The sequence below is a fragment of the Balaenoptera physalus genome (genome assembly GCF_965194825.1).
Source record: "Balaenoptera physalus genome assembly, chromosome: 9".
Lineage (NCBI taxonomy): Eukaryota > Metazoa > Chordata > Mammalia > Artiodactyla > Balaenopteridae > Balaenoptera > Balaenoptera physalus.
The window spans coordinates 35,341,664-35,362,886 of record NC_138888.1 but is presented as its reverse complement, the minus strand read 5'-3'; the positions used below and the strand labels follow the sequence as shown (position 1 = coordinate 35,362,886).

General features: G+C 36.2%; 1 protein-coding gene and 1 long non-coding RNA gene across 14 annotated transcripts in view; one reads left to right on the top strand and one right to left on the bottom strand.

The window, feature by feature from the left end:
- The window catches only part of ECHDC1 (ethylmalonyl-CoA decarboxylase 1), a 44,928-nt gene that overhangs the window by 2,285 nt on the left and 21,420 nt on the right, over nt 1-21,223 (bottom strand). For all 13 annotated transcript variants that reach the window (XM_082474909.1, XM_082474911.1, XM_082474902.1 and 10 more), the window contains 2 exons: nt 13,580-13,632; nt 9,321-9,401 (listed from right to left, as the gene is read on the bottom strand). In XM_082474909.1, the coding sequence (XP_082331035.1) occupies nt 9,321-9,401; nt 13,580-13,632 (134 nt within the window). The remainder of the gene's footprint in view (nt 1-9,320; nt 9,402-13,579; nt 13,633-21,223) is intronic.
- On the top strand, nt 15,415-17,806 carry LOC309666984. The gene is made up of 2 exons (XR_014267448.1): nt 15,415-15,838; nt 17,354-17,806. It is a non-coding gene; the product is annotated as an uncharacterized lncRNA (long non-coding RNA).

Below are 21,223 nucleotides of genomic sequence, written 5' to 3'. Positions count from 1 at the left end.
AGAGAAAATCTGCCTCAATTATGGACAACTGCTATTAGAAGCAAATAGCCATGAAAATAGTAGTTTTCAATAAATAACTTTTAAATGGGAGGGAAGAAAGAACAAGTGTCTTAATCTGAATCTAGCCCCAAGTTGTGAGAGGAGTACTGTCTTACAGTAAACAGAAATCAAGGTCAAAAATTAAGAAAGTAGAATAGAAATTACAATAATGTCTAATAGACTTGGAAATAGGAATATTGTTAATATTGAAAATCCTATAAGGCTTTTCACAGAATAAATGTGTCACGGTTCCTAATTATATACTGGAATTGACACTGATGGCTCAGATCTATGCCTACAATACAGAAAAGGATTATGTCAGGGAAAAATTCATTTAAAATCAGCTGAACATAAAAGTTGGTTAAAGTTCTAGATGTTGGGATAACGTAGATGAACTTATGACAACAAAAGTTATATATGTAAGCATATTTATATTTGGAATTACTTGCTTCTAAAGAAGAATGTTTATTACCATCTTTATACCACGTGTGGCTTTTCCCTTTTGCCTTATTTTACAAGGTGAGGTATGATTTTTTGAATCATATTTTATAACTCTAACAAATCCTGAGGTGATCTTTATAAAAATACCTATTGTGATCAAACTCTGACATCCATTCTTTATATGTCATGCCTAGGGTGTACTTGTGTACTGATGTACGTATTATCAATACATTAGAAAATATGACCAAAAAATGTATTAGTGACAAAAGAACACAAAGTAGTTTAGTCTAACAATGAGAGAAATATGGAACATTCAGATGACAACCTTTCACAATACTCTTTATTAACCTAAAAGTTAGTTTAAATATAAAATCTTCAATGGTGATAACCAGAATTTATGAAGAAAACGTCGTATCAACAAGATACATCCAAAAACAGAAACTGCTTCCTGATAGGCCTTATAGGATTATACACCAATTACTGCTAGAGTTTAGATGCAGTTACCTGGTACCACCTGTAATGTAATTTATTGCAAGGGATAATCTATTAATCTACGTAGAAAACTGGAAGACTTGAATCTTAAGATTCTGAAGCCTTATAGCCGACTCATTTATAAAACCATATTAAACTCTCTTATTTTGAAAAGTAAAAGAATTGTAAGTATCATCTGTTTATTAGTGTCATTATTATTGGCAGAGCTGAAAATTTCCTGTGACACCTTGGGAGAGGGGAGATGAGGAAATTAATCAAATGTGGATATACCTGGTGTTACAGTATGGATGCATCAGTGTTATAGGAAAAACTACCCATAACTTGAGGAAGAGTATCACCTTTGACAGGTGTTGCAAAGTCAATGTTGATACCTGAAAGGACTGTTCATTGTGCTACTACTTTCTGATGAGTTAGCTATAAGTTGCAGGACTTTGAACAAATGTATTCAAGAAAAACAATTTTAAAACAATTACCAAATTTTACTAAAACAGGAAGCTTTTTAGTAAAAGCTATAAAAAAGTTTTTAAAAAATGTTTATTATTAAAGAAAGGTACTTTTACTGATCTCTGTGGCAAAGAGTGAGAAACACATAAATAATTGCATTAGGATACAGTACAGCCTTGATGTGAAGTGCATATTTGTAAACCAGACTGCCTGGCTTGGCCACTAGACCGGCTGCATTTTACACCTTGAAAAATACAGCAAAGAAAAAAGACACATGGTATAAAGAGGATGAGGAAGAGGAGATTACTTAACATCCCTGGGCCTCAGTATGCTTGTTTATAAAATAGATATAACAATAGTACTTACGCCATAGAATTACCATGAGTATTAAATGGTTAATATATGAAAGTTACTTAGAACATATATACACCACAATTCTTTTAAACAGAATCATCTTAGAGGAATTGTGTTTATATATGTTTAAAAAAAAAAATCTGTGTGAAATTTTCTGAGCCACATCTATAGAACACAGTATTATTTATACTTTTATTTGGAATATAAAAATTGTACTAGCTTTTATTATTATCAAGTTGGTTACATTAATAAATAAGTCACTACAAATACAGCAGTGTTTCTGCTAGAAAGACATTATAAAGTTGTTTCCTGGACTAAACTCACTCAGTCCCTAAAGTATTGACTGTAAAAGAGCTATACTCGCACTGGAAGCCCAGCTAATAATGATATACTACCTTTCCTCAATATCTGTTAATGGAGAATACAAAATATATACAATTTTTCATTTCCAAATAAAGGTAGAAATAAAACTGTGTTCTGTTACAGATATGGCTGAAGCAGAAGATTCCAAGTTGATTTAAAACAAGAAAAATAGACATATATCTCTCTAAGACTAACTTAAGGAATACCGTGCAATATAAGTAAAAGCTGAAATATTTAAAAATTTTAAAGAAAGCAGTCCTGTTACAAAATTAAATCACATGATATCATAAATTTAAAGTCTGAAATCATTGATTTAAATAAACTTTAGGGCCAGAAATTGCTGGTCCTTTTACATGGTATTAAGAACAAACCAAATACAACAAAGCAAACTGGTGATACGGGGAAATATGGCACATAAAATTAATAGCAACAACATATCTGACCACAAACAATACTTTAAAATCATGCCTTGAACACAGACACTTATTTGTTTGTGCATGTACTTTCCTGGCACCTCCTTCCTCCTGTTTTCTACCTGCCATCACAACATAAGACAAATTAAGGAAAATAGAAGGAAAGACCCCAAAGATTCTCCCCATAGCTCACTGTTCTGTTTTCCTGCTCTCAGCTGATTGTTCTCATGAGGCTCCGAGTATTTTATGCAAAGAGACTGCTTGAGTAAGAGAGTATGTGGTTGAATGAGTGAATATTGTGTGTGTGTGTGTGTGTGTGTGTGTGTGTGTGTGTGTGTGTGTGTGTGTGTGGCGGTGCTACAGTGAGACAGAAACAGACAGTAAAATGTTTTGGGAATATAAAGTCTGATTTTAATAGTCATTAATCCTAGCATGCTCAGAGGTGCATTTTCTTGATATCACAGGCTCTAAAATAAGTCTTTCCGCATAATACGGTGATAACTACAAAACAAAGCAACATGCGTGGGCAGCGTGACTGCTTCCTAAGGTGGACATCTCATATTTAGAGAACAGGCACACTGCCGCAGCAAAAATGGAATTTGTTTTCTAATGACTCTGGGATGTGCTGGTTGGTGTGTGTGTGCACGTGCACATTTGTGCAAGTGTGTATATTATGTGTATTTTGTGTTTTACTTATTAAGTTAGTATTTTAAGAAAAGAGCTACCCTACCTACAGTAGCTCCCTTGGGACAAGGCTGTTTATAGCTCCCTTTGTAATATACTTTGAACTAATGGGTAGCAGCTGGAAATGCTAATACCTTTGGCTGAGGGTTATTTATATTCATGAAAGCAATGTTAGAGATTGAAAACAAATTAGATAGGCAGGCTCTAAATTGCATAATTCAGAATTTTACTTCTCTAGGGAGATGGAGGAATAAAAATGTGTTTTTCATCCAGTGTATAAACAGCTAAATCTTAGATACTCCAAAGAAGAGCAAAAAGAAAATGCAGACAATTCACTCACACACACACACACACACACACACACACACACACACACACACATCAATGAACATGTGAAAATTTATGCCTCACTGAAACCTTTAAAAATGCAAATTAAAATAAAATTTAATTTTTGATTATCAAAATTAGAAAAGATCTTTTAAAAAAGTGATACTCATTGTAAGAAAGGATGCTCTCAGACACTCGTATACTGCTGGTGGTTGTATAAATTGGCAGAAACTTTCCTGGAGGATAACTTGGCACCATATATCAAACACCTTAAACATTTTCACATCCCTTGACTAAGTACTTGAACTATTTAATAAGTACTAGGATTTATTCTAAGGAAATAATCCAAAAGGACAAAGCCTTATTTATATTATAAGGCAGTTATCACAGCATTAATCATAATAGAGAAAAATTAGAAACAAAGAAAGATATTTTAGTAATCCAAACTGATGGAACATTTTAAATTTATTAAATTCATGTTTTCCAAGTACATTAAATATAAACTATATGTCATATGATCCTAATTTTTAAAAAATAGAAAGTTATACGTGTTTTAAAAAGATGTGAAGAAAGCACACCACAGTGCTAATGCTAATTATCTTTGAGTGGCAACAACTTTTAGTCTCTAACTGTACATTTAAAAAAATTTTTTTAATGTACAGTATATTTTACAATATGTAAAATATGTTTGAAATAAGTATTTTCAAAATAATCTAGAACCTTGTTATTCAGTGTGTGGTCTGTGGACCAGCAACATCAGCATCACCTCAGGCTTCACCCCTGAGATGAAATCAGAACTGTGTATTAATAAAATCCCCAGGTGATTCATACTCACCGGAATGCACACATATCCTTTTACAATCAGAAAGCACAATAAACATTTTTAAAATATCATCACCTGTATTATTTACTATTGATGTTATAACACAAACTTATTGGCTTAAAAAACAATTATCTCAGTTCTGAATGTGAAGAACTGTGACAACTAAGTGTGGTACATGACCTCGCAGTGGAGGAAAAGTCCAGGAGTGCTATACTGGATATTACTGCTGAATCGACACAACTGGAATATGGATAGCATGTTAGATAAAAGTATGGCATTGATGTTAAATTTCCTGCATTTGACAACTGTGCTGTGGTTAAATAAGGAAATACTCTAGTTCTTAAAAAAGAATATATATTTATGTGAGTATGTGTGTGTTTAAAGGAGCAAAAGGGCAAGACGTTTGCAACCTACTCAAATTTCTCCGAAAAAAAATTATTATATATATATATAAAACATACGTATACACACACACACACGAGGTGAAAAACAAAACAGCAAAGTGTTAAAAATCGGTGAATTTAAGTGATAATATGGTATATAGGAAAATTCTCTGTCCATTCCACGATTGGTTCCGGGACCCCCCACATATATCAAATCCTCAGATGCTCAATTTCTTCATGTAAAAGAGTGTAGTACTTTTATGTAACCTACGCACATCCTCCCATATACTTTAAATCATCTCTAGATTATTTATACCTAATACAATGTAAATGCTATGTCAACAGCTGCAAGCACATGGCAAATTCAAGTTTTGCTTTTTGAAACTTTCTGGAATTTTTTTTCCAGAATATTTTCAATCCTTGGTTGAATCCTTGAATTTGGAACCCGCAGATACAGAGGGCTGACTGTATTTCCAAACAAAAAATGCAATTCCAGTTTCTCTCTTATACCAAATTAAGTAGCAAAAACTAAATATTAGACATGAAATTAAACTGTTTACATGCTTTTGACCGCCAAAAGTTGATGCTGAAAAGCCAAGCAGTCTGAGTTTGTCATTTTCTATTTTCTAGGGTAGTTCTGAGAGATTTTCTTTTCTCTCCCCTTTGTCCCACCCCGACCCCCTTTTTTTGAATGATATGGAATAAGACAGCAGAATCAAGGAATGAGTGTTCTAAGTACCTCCTAAAACGCATTCTGGAAACTTGAGCTTGAAACCAATCTAAGAAACCATACTATAGTTACACTTAATGTTTATATCAATGAACATTTATAAATTTGGTGTATATAGGAACTATTATTAATGTTTTCTAAAAAGTACCTAAATAAGAGTTTTAAAAGAGTTTACAAAGGTAGCTTAGAGTAACAAAGTTACCAATTTTAATTGGTGATCAAATAGGAATATAAAAGCAAAAAATCTGGTAACTATATTCTCTATGCCAAGCCTATATGATGTAGGTAGAATGGTCCCACAAAGATGTCTGGGCCCTAATCCCTGGAAGCTGTGCATAGTAAACATAGTAAAAGGGACTGTGCAAATGTAATTAAGGTTACATACATCAAAATAGGGGCATTATCCTGGATTACCTGAGTGGGCCTAATCTAACCACATGAGCTCTTAAAAGCAGAAAACTTTCTCCAGCTGGAGTCAGAGAGATGCAGCAGAGGGGAAAGTGAGAAAGATTCAAAGTATGAAAGGAACTTAACCCACCACTGCTGAAGCGGGGCCACATGGAAAACATGAGAAGGAATGCAGGCATCCTCTAAGAGCTAAGCCTGGCCCCTGGCTCACAGGCTGACAGAAAAACAGGGACCTCAGTCTTACAAGTGCATGGGGCTGAATTCTGCCCGCTGTAACCAGGATGAACCTGGATCCTGGAAGTAGATGCTCCCTCAGAGCCCTCAGAGCCCAGTCCAGCCAACATATTGATTTGGGCCTTGTGTGACCAGGTTTAGAGAACCCAGCTGAGCCCAGCCAGACTTTCAACCTATACATGTGTGAGATAAACTGATGTTGTTATCAGCCACTAAATTTGTGGTCATTTGTTATGGCTGCAATAGAAAACTAATACTCAAATAAATCTTTTCTTAATTTATATTTCATTCTAGATATTTTAATTAATCAAGACATTTAAAAATTTGAAGCAAATGATTTTAATACAGTTCTAGCTTTTTATTTCCTCATCAATTTTGTCACTAAAGGGAAAGATAATGTTAGAGTGACGAGACTGTGAGCACTGTAGAATGCCAATTTTTAATTCATAAGTTAATGTTTTGCTTTAGAAAATGTTTTTAAAAAGCCATTTTCTCTAAGAAAGTTTAAATGAAAATTATGACTCAATTGAAGGCAATTTAGTATGAGGGTCTATATATGCCATGTAGACCTGTTTCTGACATATTAATTCATTACATGTATTATCAGCTGGTGCTTAAAGGGTTTTGGGGCAGGGAGCAGGGTAATGCTAGAATGGTGCATGAGCTCAATTCTTTGGAATATTCATATTAAGATTATTTCTCATCTTCTGAAATAGTTTCCATTGGTAATAGAAGAGCAGCAGGAATGAAAATGTCAGTTGAGTGAATTCCAGGCAATTCTCCAAGGTAAGAAAGTTAAGCTAAAAAGAGCCAACCTAAGGAAGGAAATTGTCTTTTTAGCAGAATGCTATGAGAGCTTTTGGTGGTTTTTTTATAACAAGCAAGTATTTTTAGAACATAATTTGTCATAGAAGATAACTGACAGGGTACTGATCAAGTTGGGGGGAAAATCACCTAGAGTAATTTGTACTGATTTATCACTACCTTGTAACTGTGGCTAGTAATGTACTTCAGTATACAACCCTCTCTATTAGCCTTTATCTTTTAAGAACTCTTGCATTTAGTATAAAGATTTAAAAGGGCTGAATAGTCTAGGACAGTGCTTTTCACACTTCTCTTGTGAAGGATCAGTTTCTATTTTTTTTTAAATTTCTTATCAGTTGTGAATCAGAAATTTTATAAAATGTAATAAAACTGTATTACTAGAAAAACTAAACAAAACCCCAAGACATACAAGTTTCTTAAATGGCAGTGCCTAGCTAGCCATGGTGCTAAACTATGTTTAATGAATGACTCTACTGAATGCAATTTAATATGAGGGTCTGTATATGCCAAGTAGTTGGTCCACAAATGAGTATGTCTTCATTGGAAAAGTGACTGTATCTGGTTATGTTACTGAATATATCTGATGAGGGCAGTACCCTCAGACAACTCATAATCAAAACAACTAAATATTTTATGAGGCTCTAGGAACACATGATACTTCATTTAGAGAATAACATAGCAAGGTAAATTAGCAGTATTAAAGGACTAAATAATTTCTATTTTTTTCTGTGATTTTGCCTTTTGGCCTAAACCCTAACTGCACCCAAACACAGGTCAGGAATGAATATAAAGGATGATGCAAAAGTCTAATAAATGCTTAAAAGATGAACACCAGACTCTGTTAGAGGGCACACTTTCTCCAGAGTACATCTATAAAGTTTTAACTTGCACTTACTTTTATGCAGAGAATGTTTGTTTTTTTTTTATGTAGAGAATTTTTAAGTGTAATAATGTATACTCACATATACCTTAGGATTCTTTAAATATATTAAATTATACTTAAATATATACTTTATATCTTATATATATTATATAATTATATATTTAAATTATATATTCCACAAGTACCTGTGTTTCAGGGTAAAGTGAGAAAGCATTTAATCCTTTCACACACAGAGCATTTGTATTTAGTCTCATATTGTCCATGAAGCCAATAACTGCTTCCTCCTCAAAGAATGAAATGTAGCTTCCTAATGCAATCTGCACTGATGACAGCAGAGGTCACTGTCATGTGAAATGGCCATTTTTCGTTGTGTACACAAGAATCCTCCCCAGTTAGTAAGTACTGGGATCTTTGTAAATTGTCTTATACACCAAAACTATTTTAAAATCCCGATTTATGTGAATACAAAGTGATATATTTCAACTTATAAATTGAAACCTGTCATAAATTTAAAAAAGAAAAATTAATATATCAATAAAATGTTACTACTTTGCATGAATTAGCTTACTGAATCTTTCCTCATAGTATTTCCATTAGTATATGATGCCATTTATATGAAGTTCAAACAGAAAAAAAAATAGAATATATTGGTTATAGAATAGTTAACTTATAAAACTATACAGGAAAGTAAGAAAGTAATTATCATAAAATACAGGGTAATAGTTTCCTATAGATGGAAATGAAGGGTCTATGACTTAGAAGGTGCATGTATGGGGGTTCAGGAATGCTGGTAATGTTTCAATTCTTGACCTATAATATGGTTACATAGGTTCCTATTTTGTAGCAAGTCATTAAACTGAACATTTATGTTTTATACACACAAAACCAAACTATAGAAGGCCTTATCAAAATTGTGTCATTCCTATGAAGCACAGCTAGCCAATACTAAAACGAATTCTAGGGACTGAATGGTTAATTGGTCCCAAGTAACTTTCTCTAATTAAATTCCCTATTCAGCCCCAAAGCTCCACAAAGTTACTACAAATCACAGTAAAGACAGGAAATAGTTCTCAGAAAACCTCTTGTTATTTGTAAGAGGAAGACTTAAGCAGTCTCTTTCTCCCTTCTCTTTTCTTTATTTCTCTGGGTTTTTTTCGTTCTTTACTTTTCTTGTATAATTCTTGGGAATCTTAAAGTTTCATATATTTTCTTGGTTTCCTTCCCCAGGGACTTTGCTAATATGGATTTGATTTATTCAGATCCTTTTGTTAACTTTTTGAAATGCATAGTAATGAAGTAATTATGGAGTTATACTAGACTGACTAAAATTATCTACTTTAATGATTGGCAAAAAGAAAATATTCACTAACTGATTATCCTGTTTAAGAATAAATAAAATATTGATATTCAGGCAAACAATGAATTTGAGCATATGTTAATTATGCCTGTGCAAGGAGTAACACAGTTTTTACCCTACCTGAAATCACAGGCTGTAGTAACTTCCGCTCCTCCACCCAGTGCCCGACCTTGAACTAGTGCAACACTTATTAAAGGAAGTCTGTATATTGAAGGAAAAAGGAAAAATGGATGTGAATATTTTTAATTTTGATATTAATTTACAAATACTTTTAAAACTTAAGATGCAATAGAAACAAAATTACTGAACTATGTTTATAAAAATAATCACACCTCAAAGTATAGAACTATTAGCCAATGTATCATGAGCAAAACAGTATGATAATGAAGGTATAATAAGTCATACTAAATGCTATGTAAGCTTATCAAAATACCTCCCCAAATCATTATATATTTTTAAACTATAGACATATCAACTTTCTTCCAAATAAATGGATGTTTTTGTATAATGCGGGCACACCTCATTTCATTGTGCTTTGCTTTATTGCGCTGGATTAGGCTTTGGCTAACAGTTAGCCAAGTTGTGAATACAAAGGAAAAGTTCTTGAAGGAAATTAAAAGGGCTACTCCAGTGAATATATGAATGATAAGAAAGCAAAACAACCTTACTGCTGATAGGAAGAAAGTTTTATTGGTCTAGATAGAAGACCAAATCAGCCACATTTCCTTAAGCCAAAGCCTAATCCAGAGCAAGGTCCTCACTCTGTTCAATTCTATGAAGACTGAGAGAGGTGAGGCAGATACAGAAGAAAAGTGTGATGCTAGCAGAGGTTGGTTCATGAGAATTCAGGAAAGAAGCCATTTCCGTAACATAAATGTGCCAGATAAAACAGCAAGTGCTGATACAGAAGCTGCAGCGAGTTATCCAGAAGATCTAAGACAATTCATGAAGGTGGCTACACCAAACAACAGATTTTCAATGTAGACAAAACAACCTTATATTAGAAGAAGATGCCATCTAGGACATTTATGGCTAGAGAGAAGTCAATGCCTGGCTTCAAAGATTCAAAGGACAGGCTGACTCTCTCATCAGGGGCTAATGCAGCTGGTTACTACTAGTTGAAGCTAATGCTTATTTACCATTCTGAAAATCTTAGGGCTTTTAAGAATTATGCTCAATCTACTCTGTGCTCTATAAATGGAACAACAAAGCCTGGGTGACAGCACATCTGTTTACAACATGTTTTACTGAATATTTTAAGCCCACTGCTGATTTACTGCTCAGAAGAAAAAGATTCCTTTCAAACTATTACTGCCCAGGGCGCTTCCCTGGTGGTGCAGTGGTTAAGAACCCACCTGCCAATGCAGGGGACATGGGTTCAAGCCCTGATCCGGGAAGATCCCACATGCCGCAGAGCAACTAAGCCCGTGTGCCACAACTACTGAGCCTGCACTCTAGAGCCCGCAAGCCACAACTACTGAGCCCGCGTGCCACAACTACTGAAGCCCGCACACCTAGAGCCCGTGCTCTGCAACAAGAGAAGCCATTGCAATGAGAAGACAGCGCACCACAACAAAGAGTAGCCCCTGCTCACTGCAACTAGAGAAAGCCCGCACACAACAACGAAGACCCAAAGCAGCCAAAAATAAATAAATAAAATAAATAAATTTATAAAAACCAAAAAAAACAAACTATCACTGCCCACTGACAATGCACCTGGTCACCCAGGAGCTCTGATGAAAGTGTACAATGAAATTAATGCTGTTTTCATGCCTGCTAACACAACATCCATTCTGCAGCCTGTGGATCAAGTAGTAATTTTGACTTTCAAGTCTCATTATTTAAGAAATACATTTCATAAGGCTATAGCTGCCATAGATAGTGATTCCTCTGATGGATCTGGGCAAAGTCACTTGAAAACCTTCTGGAAAGGATTCACCATTCTAGATGCCATTAAGAACATTTGTGATTTATGGGAAGAGGTCAAAATATCAACACTAACGTGAGCTTGAAGAAGTTGTTTCCAAATCTCCTGGAAGACTTTGAGGGATTTAAGACATCTGTGGAGGAAGTAACTGCAGATGTGGTGGAAACAGCAAGAGAACTAGAACTGAAGCCTGAAAATGTGACTGAGTTGCTGCAATCTCATGATAAACTTTAACAGATGAGCAGTTACTTCTCATGGATGAGCAAAGAAGGTGGTTTCTTGAGATGGAATCTACCCTGGTGAAGATGTTGTGAAGACTGTTGAAATGACAACAAAGGATTTAAAATATTAAATAAACTTATTTGATAAAGCAGCGGCAGGGTTTGAGAGGACTGACTCCAATTTTGAAAGAAGTTCCTCTGTGGGTAAAATGCTATCAAACAGCACTGTATGTTACAGAGAAGTCATTCATGAAAGGAAGAGTCAACTGATGCAGGAAACCTCACTGGTGTCTTATTTTAAGAAACCGCCGCAGCCATCCCAGCCCTCAGCAGCCACCACCCTGATCAGTCAGCCGCCATCAACACTGAGGCAAGACCATCCACCGGCAAAAAGATTACAATTCACTGAAGGCTCAGATGATGGTTAGCATTTTTTAGCAATGAAGTATTTTTAAATTGAGGTATGTACATTTTTTTTAGACATAATGCTATCGCATACTTAATAGACTATGGTAGAGTGTAAACATAACTTTTATATGCACTGGGAAACCAAAAAATTCTTGTGACTTGCTTTATTTCAATATCGCTTTATTGCAGTGGTCTGGAACCTAACCTGCACTATCTCTGAGGTGGGCCTGTATACAGCTCCTGGGACTTTTCAGCAGCTGGCAATCGGGAATAATTCAATGTGATATTGTCTTAGTCCATTTTTATTGATATCAAATTACGGATGGGAAAATTAAGGCTGTATCCAAAAGGAAGAATTGTGGTACAGAAGACTGAGTTCCAGAAGTGTTATTGAAGGTTCCTATCAAAAATGTTTTCATTACTCACTGAAATGATCCAGAGACTGAGCCTATATAAAAGAATGGTTCTGAAGTAAAAATAAGTCTTAACCTTTTGTGTTTGCAAAGACCCACTTTGCAAAGTGTGTATTTAAAAGGTGAATTTAAAATGTTCTGAAAGTATAGAATTTTTTGTAGGTCTAACCAAAATGAAAAGGTGCAGGTCTAAAGTAATTGCAAATTTCTTAACACACACTGCTTCCAAATAAAAGGATTTTTTTTTTTTGGCTGCATCAGGTCTTAGTTGCGGCACGCAGGATCTTCGCTGAGGCATGCAGGATCTTTCGTTGCAGTGTGCGGGCTCTTCCTGGCGGGGCACGGGCTTCTCTCTAGTTGTGGCATGTGGGTTTTTTTCTCTCTCTAGTTGTGGCACACGGTCTCCAGAGCACGTGGGCTCTGTAGTTTGTGGCACGCAGGCTCTCTAGTTGAGGTGCGCGAGCTCAGTAGTTGTGGCGCATGGGCTTAGTTACCCTGCAGCATATGGGATCTTAGTTCCCTGACCAGGGATCGAACCCACGTCCTCTGCATTTTAGGGACCAGGGAAGTCCCTAAAAAGGATTATTTTTTTTAGAAAAAACAAAAGTTTTAAGATTTATTTAAGAAAAAGTCAAATGTAATAGGGAGAAGTAGGTGAATAGGAGCTAAGACAATGAAGAAGGTATTTTAAATAGTAATGTTGATTCCACTTTTCTTTCTAGACTCACATACAAAGAGTACCAAAAATACAGTGACGTCCAATTAACAAGTATGCTAATAAATAAATATGAATTTCCTTAGTTTTAATTATATTTAAATTGTTTACATTCATAACATAGAAGTAGAAAGCTAATCAGCCCAATCATTTCATAGTTTGTAACCCCAAATGCAAAATGACAGGCCCAAAATTTTCTCCTTTTTCTTCCTCATCTAGGTGCAAAGTGAATCCATCTTCCTCAGAAATCTGTAAAAGCCTTCTCCAATTGGTAACTCTTTTTCTATCTCCTTGCAGATACAGACCACTTCACTATACATTCTACTAATTTTGAATATTAGGTAATCTTTATGTGTCATCTCTTGACCAGTGTCTATTCTGCTCTAGTATCAGTATTTAACTTTCCCGTGTCTATACCTAAATATAGCCAGATTATACCTAAATATTAGCTCTTTAGGGAAAAGTGCTATGTCTTTAATTCTTTTTATCTCTCGTCTCTTATTTTTTAAGAGACATACTTGTATGTCCTTCAGTAACATTTAATTACATGACAGTCCTTGATGGCACAAATAGTTCATCATTAGAATAAATATGATTAGAAAATCAGTGACTATTTTTTAACTACTGCAAAGCATAGAATGAAGAGCTATTTTTGGTTTTTTAGAAATTATATTTTAAAAACAAAGATACATTACCTCATAAATCTTGTTAAGGTGTTTTGCATGAACATGCATACGGCCATTCCATCCTTTAAATAAGAATAAACACAAAGATACAATGCAAATGTATTATATAAGAAATTATTAAAAAACACTTTCAGGATTTAGAAAGTAATAAAGCCAAAAATATACCAAACTTTTTAAAATGAGGTTTTCATTTAAAACTCTTTGAAGCTGTCTGAAATGCAAATGATGCAGTATTTAATTGTGTTGATCTTCTGGGGTTCCTTGAGCTCACCTTTGCATGAGCTATCAGTAAAGACTTAGGTGTGAGAGAGAGAGTAACTCTCACACCTAAGTCATATACCCCAGAAAAGAGGAGAGTTCTACTCAGGGTAATTTGGAGGGAAGAGGCATAAGACAAACCCACCTATTATCCCAAACTCTGATCCCTTAAGAACGTAAACATAAAAAACAAGTTTCCTAATAGTGTAAACTCACTGCCTCTTCTTTTTTCCCTCATATACTTTCTTCAACCTAGTATAATGTGGTCCTCAGCCTTCTCTCAAAAGACTCTCCTCAAAGGTCGCTAACAATCTCCTATTTGTTAAATTAAATGGCTTTTCCTTATCCTCATCTTCCTCTGTGTCTCCATAATATATATAGCATCTTGCTTTGACCAGTTTCTTCACTTTGATATTCTCAGTTTCTAGCAACATCTTCCACTCCTGATCCTCTTCCTATTTCTTTGATTGTTATTTTCCAGTTTTCTTCTTTATCTCTTTTTATTCAGCTAAATGCTATTACCAAAAATCCAATCCATGATTCTCTTTCTCTCCTTTATCTACAATTTCTCGCTTGGAAGTCTCAACCATTCCCATTGCTTCAACTACTGTTTTCATGTAGAGTCCCAAAACCTGCTAGAAATTTCACATTCTGCTAATACTTCAAATTCAGCATGGCAAAACCAATGGGCTGTGAAAAAGCTGGGTTTTAGTCCTAGTGTTGCCACATAATAACAACATAAACTTGAGCAAGTCATAACTATGAACTTCAGTTTTCTCATCCATAAGGAAGTAATGAAAATTTTAAAAACCTGTTCTATTCGACTTAAAGAATGGTTGGAAAGATGAAAATGTACCTAGATACTCTGTAAAAGATCACAGAGTGAGTTCTGAGTTAACAGGAAAGGTTTTCTGGTCCAAAAGGCTCAGAATTTTGGTATTATCTTTAACTCTTCCATTTCATAGTTCTCCCATGCTTGGTGAGTTAACAAGCATGTCCCCTCAATCCTTCCTTTGAAATATTTCCAATGCAAATCCCTTCTTTTTCTATTTTCTCTGCCGCAACACTAGTTCAGACTTGTGTTACTCATGCTTAGATTATGATGACAGCCTTGCTTCCTAACTGGTCTCTCTATATTTAATTTCTTTTTCCTCTGTGATATTTCTTGCATCCTGCCTGAAAAACCTCCCTATAGGATGATAATTTCATATCACCAATAAAATGAAGTCTAAATTCCTTGGGAAGGATTGATCCCAAACTATTTTACCAACTTCTTTTTTTTTTTTTTAATTTTTTTTAAAATTAATTTATTTATTTTTGGCTGTGTTGGGTCTTCGTTTCTCTGCGAGGGCTTTCTCTAGTTGCGGCAAGCGGGGGCCACTCTTCATCGTGGTGCGCGGGCCTCTCGCTGTCGTGGCCTCTCTTGTTGCGGAGCACAGGCTCCAGACGCACAGGCTCAGTAGTTGTGGCTCACGGGCCCAGTTGCTCCACGGCATGTGGGATCTTCCCAGACAAGGGCTCGAACCCGTGTCCCCTGCATCGGCAGGCAGATTCTCAACCACTGCGCCACCAGGGAAGCCCTATTTTACCAACTTTATTGACTACTGCACCCCTCATCCAAGCATCTTAACTTCTGCAACAACAAACTATTTGTCATTCTTTTAACACCTTACAGTTACTGTTGTTCCTGTGTCTTTGCTCACATCATTCCCATTATTTGGAACAGCCTGTCCTTTTCTCTACCTATTTCAAGGAATGCCCAGATCAAATATTTTTCCATCAAGAGTTTCTAAATCCCACAGTAATAGTTTTCTCCTTCGTGTTTCTGCAGTATTTTTATTTTTCTAACTACACTACAGAATTTACAGATTGTATACACTGTGTTTGGATTTATTATCAGTCACATCATCTATACAAAGGAAGGATAGGGAACATAATCAGTAGAATGTGGTCCCAGTTCCCAGTCCTCAAAGATCTTGTGAGAAATAAAGAAATGCAACATGCATCAAGGTATAGTATATTAAGTATTTTAAGAAATGCCTGAACAAGCTGAGAACAGTGGCAATTAAGAAACAATTCATTTCAACTGCGTTGGGGTAGTTGAGAAGGCTTTATAGAGGAGAAGGGGAAGATGGCATTTGCTAGGCCTAGATAATAAAGTCTTTGAGACTAACAAAATGCCTTCTTTATCCTCAGAAGCTCGTAGTACAATGTTCTGCATATAGTATGTGCTTGCTGAAGTTAACTGACTCAGATGAATTTGAGATGGAGAACTATGTTGATTCATAAAATAAAGGCAGTCAATGAATGGTAAAACCCAGTATGATACAAATTTCCTAACTGAAAGCCTTTATCAGGAAGGTCAGTCTATACAATAAAGTGATGAGAAAATTAACACAAGCACAAAGAGCTAGAAGGTTTAAAACTAGAATAGTTTATATTCTATTAAAAATTTGTCCTATAAAGCCTGTTAAATTATCTCAACAGAGTAATTTTAATAGGCTTATTTTCTATTACTAGATTTTAGAGTACTTAAAATACTGATGGAATTATTTAGAATTGGTAGAAATGAAAGTGAAGTGGGTATTAACCTATGTACTATCATACTTCTCATTCAAAAGATAAAAGTCACACTAAAAATGTTTAAAAGCAATATGGAATAATGGATAACAACACAGACTCAAGAGCTAAACTGCCTAGGTTTGAATCTGGGCTCTACCACTTAATAGCTAGTTTGAATTTTGGCAAGATACTTAACCTCTCTGTGCCTCAGTCTCCTCACCTGTAAAATGGTGCTAGTAATAGTACCTATATCTCATTAGGGGAATTAGTAATAAATAAGTTATAACACGGAAGAGCTTAGAACAGTGCCTGACATACAGTACTAGAACAAGAATGTTATCTATCATCGTTATAACTAATACCAGTAACAGCAATCAGATAATAAGGTATGCTTTGGCTTTAAATGTATCATAAAGTAGAGATGACACTGCACTAGCCAACATGACCTAGGGAGAAGAAATATTTAATTTATTAAATTTATTCCCCAAAGCTACTGAGCCAACAATGACTAAATGTTCAGGCCTCTTCCTAGGCTACAGGATGAAAATAAGCCAGTGACAGAGAAACCCTGACTTGTGATAGAATAAACTCAAAGAAAGGAACCAATGAAAATCTAGACCTACTCTGATGAATGAAAGTTGGGAGCTCGGAACTTAAACTTAATAAAGGTTTTGAGAGCTGCTGCAGAAGGGGATACTTCCATCCTATCTGGATGATACCCTGAGACCCAACCCTCCTCCTCCACTCCTCCTAGAATAACAAAGATGAGACGCACGACGCCCAGCCTAAGTTCCAAAGGGAACTATCAACATCATATTTACTCTAAGCCACATGTATCCTGAGTGGAAAAATGCCCAGCCTGTAAACATATCTTATCCTAGAACTGTTAGGGAACCACTGACAGAAATCATCTGCCCTGGCCAGGCAGAATAATAACTGCTTGAATGAATTATCTCACAACAGGAGGTCCCGATAAGGAACACAGAACTGACGAGCTACCACCAGCCAGAAGAGGGGCCAAAATGAGGGAGGAGATGCCAGCCCATAATATGTCCTGCCAACCTCCCAGAAATCCTCACGCTGGAAACCATCTTGACTGAGAGATGTATGCGCTGCCAGGAATTGGACCAAATATGGGCACAAGCAAGATGATTAGCCAGAGACAACCTGGAAAGCTAACCCCATAACCATAAAACCTGAGACTGCAAGCCACGTGGCAGAGCAGTTCTCCTGAATTCCTTATACCTGGCTGTTCTCCGCCCAGGCACCCCTTCCTAGTAAAATCTTTTGCTTTGTCAGTACAGGTGTCTCCTTGGACAATTCAATTCCGAGTGTTAGACAAGAGTCCACTCTTGGGCCCTGGAAGGGGTCCCCCTTACAGTAACATAGCCATAAATGAGCCTCTTTTTTTTTTCCCTAAGTGCTTGTTGTATGAATTTATTAATTTCCTCAAAATACATGGAAGGGTTTCAAGAAAATTATAATAGTTTGTCTACAAATTAATAAGGCTACAATGGAACTGTACAATAGTCATAGCGAAAGCAAAGAAGTTAGACAAGAACTCTGAGGTCGCTGTGGAAATTTAGGCAACAGAGAAATAGGGGGCAACAGATTGGCAGAAAAGTAACAAGGGAGGTCAGCGGACAAAGGAGGATATTATCTTCGAGCTAGACTAAGAGTATAAAGGTTTCTAAAATGCCAGACTTTTCCTTGAGGCATTAAACCCATTCACTGCAGAATAAGCAGGTTTTTATTACCCCAAATCTTGAAGCTTCTAATTGGATTTTGATTACTTCTGCCCTCTGAAAAAAGACTTCTTTTAGTCTGCAGAACATTGGTAGCATCAATTCAAATCTTATAAATGGGTTAATACTTACACTAGATTTTTTCCTATTTTATTCTTTTTTTCTGTCCCATAACTTTTCAGGATTAATGCTTGTGTTATGCTAATTCATCTCCCTGCCTGGACCTTCTCAACCAAGGATTAACTGCCTAACAGGAACAATTAGAGCTCTTTTCCTGCTCATTAAACAAAGGGTACAAATATGAAACCAACCTCTTAGGAGACCAGGTATATAAAGAAAAAAAAAACTGGAATGATAGATAAGCAAATATAATGTTGATGACTGTTGATACTATTATGAGTACATGAGGGTTTCAACGTATTAGTCTGAGAAAAAAAATATTGCCTGTCATATCAGTAAACAAAGGATGTCACAGCCATCAGTCACAGCAGCCACCGCCGATGGTGAGCCCTGAGGGAACTCGGGATGGAAACAAGGAATGCCCCCCATCTAGCAGTCATCAGACTGCAGCCACCCCAACAGTGCAGATTAAGGAAACTCAGGATGAGAAAGCACAGGACACTGGCCCCAGATAGCTGAAGTGCACATCAAAGGAATGACTTCAGTGAGCCCAGACTCTTGCACCTCCCTATACATAGAAAAGCAGTAAATTCCTTAACTTGAGATATCTGGTTTTCTTTAATTAACAATAATCTTTTGACATTCCGACTACCTGCCCTTTGTTGCAAATACTCCTATATATACTGGTTCCCCCTCACCTCCTCGGAGCAGTTTCTCAGGGTTATCTGAGATGCTGTCTCCAGGCTTGAAGTCCTAAGAATGTCCGCCGAAAAAAACATGACTCTCAACTTTTAGGTCGTGCACTTTTTTTCAGTCGACACGTCTACTTTTGTTTGTATTTGGTAATTTTTATTAATAAAATATTTTTCAAAACTGAAAACATACAGTGGCAAAAACATCAGCATAATTATCTTTTTTAAAAAAGCTATTTAATAATCACTTTCACGTATCTTATAATGAGAAGGGAAAGTAACCCAATTACTAAAATCATCTATTCTACTTATCTCATCATCCTCAGAAGAGCAAATTCACCAAATAATCACCAAATAAGCAGATGCAATGACGCATTTGCAACAACAAAGAGTAAGTATATTAGATAAAGAAGAGCTTTGTTGAGAGAAGGCTGTTTATACTTAAAGTCATGTTAAGCATCTCAGAATCTCTCAGCTGTGAGGGACAGATGCGTTTATATGTGCAGCTGCAATTCATAAACATGTATGAGCCTCAAAAGTCCCAAGGCCATTGAAAATTTCAGTTTTACACATATTTATAGTTACTTCTCAGGCATATAGGAATATGTTCTATATGAGAAATGGAAATAGTTAACAGGAACTTTATGTAAACTGTTTCCAGTTCTTATTAATTTTAAAAATCATCATGTGACAAATATACCACACTTTATAAACATTACTGTCTTTCTTAATATTATCCATAAAGAGAATTTACTCAAATTGTTTATTTCTATGCTATATATTTCCTATAACTATGACTAAGAAAGTTTCATAAAAATACAATAAAGGATCCATCTACACAAAAAAATGCTTTAAATAAAATAAGGTACTTTAAATACCAATCTGGGCTTGAAGCATACACACTGTAAAGCAGAAACACAATTCCAGATTTTTTTTTCTAATGAGACTGGCAGATGTGCATAGCTACAAGGGATGAACACCGGCAGTGTTATTTAAGCATTGGGGTCACACCACCCGAGTTCTCAGGTGTTGATCAAAAGTCAATCTTACTCTACTGCAGGCATTCAGGACAGATTACTTGGAGAATGTCCTTACTGGAAAGAATAAACTTTATTTAGTGATCCCTTACCTGAAGTCTGAATAAAAATGATACATATTTTCCCACATGATTTACATCAGACTGACTATATATATGTGAAACAATTAGCATGTCTCCACTTTTAGTTTTTACATTTATAGGGAAAAAAATCCTGGCCACATGATCTAGTTAGACAGAAACAACCTTCTAACTAGAAGAAAGCAAAATAACCTTTCACATTTTTAGGGGTGTTTTCCTATCTGACGGTAAGATCAGGCCACTCAAGATGGCTGTTCTCTGGCTCTCTACATTCCCTGCTCCACCAGTGCCGGCTTTACCTACACCCTACTCACATGACTGACCTTCCTACATACCTGCCCCAGGCCCCAGCTAGTGACTGTTCTTAACAAAGGGGTGGTGAGGGGCGTGCCCTTCTGCTAGTTTCCCTGGTAACCAATGAGCCAACCTGAGGTTAATTCCCCTTAAAACTGGCAATCTCCAATCTCCCCTTGCCCTTGGAGTGAAGACTGTCCTGCCCTGTCCCACCCGCCCTCTGCTGCAGATGGTGGGGTGTTGCTCCAGGACCTTGCTTCAGACGCTCCCCCTATCCACTGAACCACTGATGTCTCTGTCACTGACTCCGGGCTCTTTCTTAGGTCTTGAAGCTGGGCAAATAACAGGCCTTGCAGGCCTGCAGGGTGCAGCCCAACGCTGACAACACACCAGACCCACAGTAATCTATTATCTCATTCTACAATATCTTTATAGTATCTTTTGTGAACAAAGTAAAGTGCTTAGCAATACAATTATTCTAGAAATGAAAAATTATAATCACATGACTTGCAGGCCACATAGTTAATTATCAGTAAAGCTGGGGCAAGAATCCATATATTCAGATCCCCAGCTGAGTGCTCTTGACAGGGACAGATTAAAGGGACAAAGTAGGTGATTAAATAGTTAATCCCACTAGGGGACTGTAAGTAAAGACAAAGTATGGGAGACCCTGTAAGTTAATGATCACTCAAGAAAGCAGGTTTGCTTCACCACAAAACCAAGCAGGCTTGCTTAGCAGCAAAATCTCGCAACAGAAGCATGAGACATGCCCCAAAACAATAAAATAATGGTGGAATGAGACCCACATCCTGCCCAGTGAGGTCAGTAAGTTAATGATTTCTAGGACATGCTTCTCTGCACACAC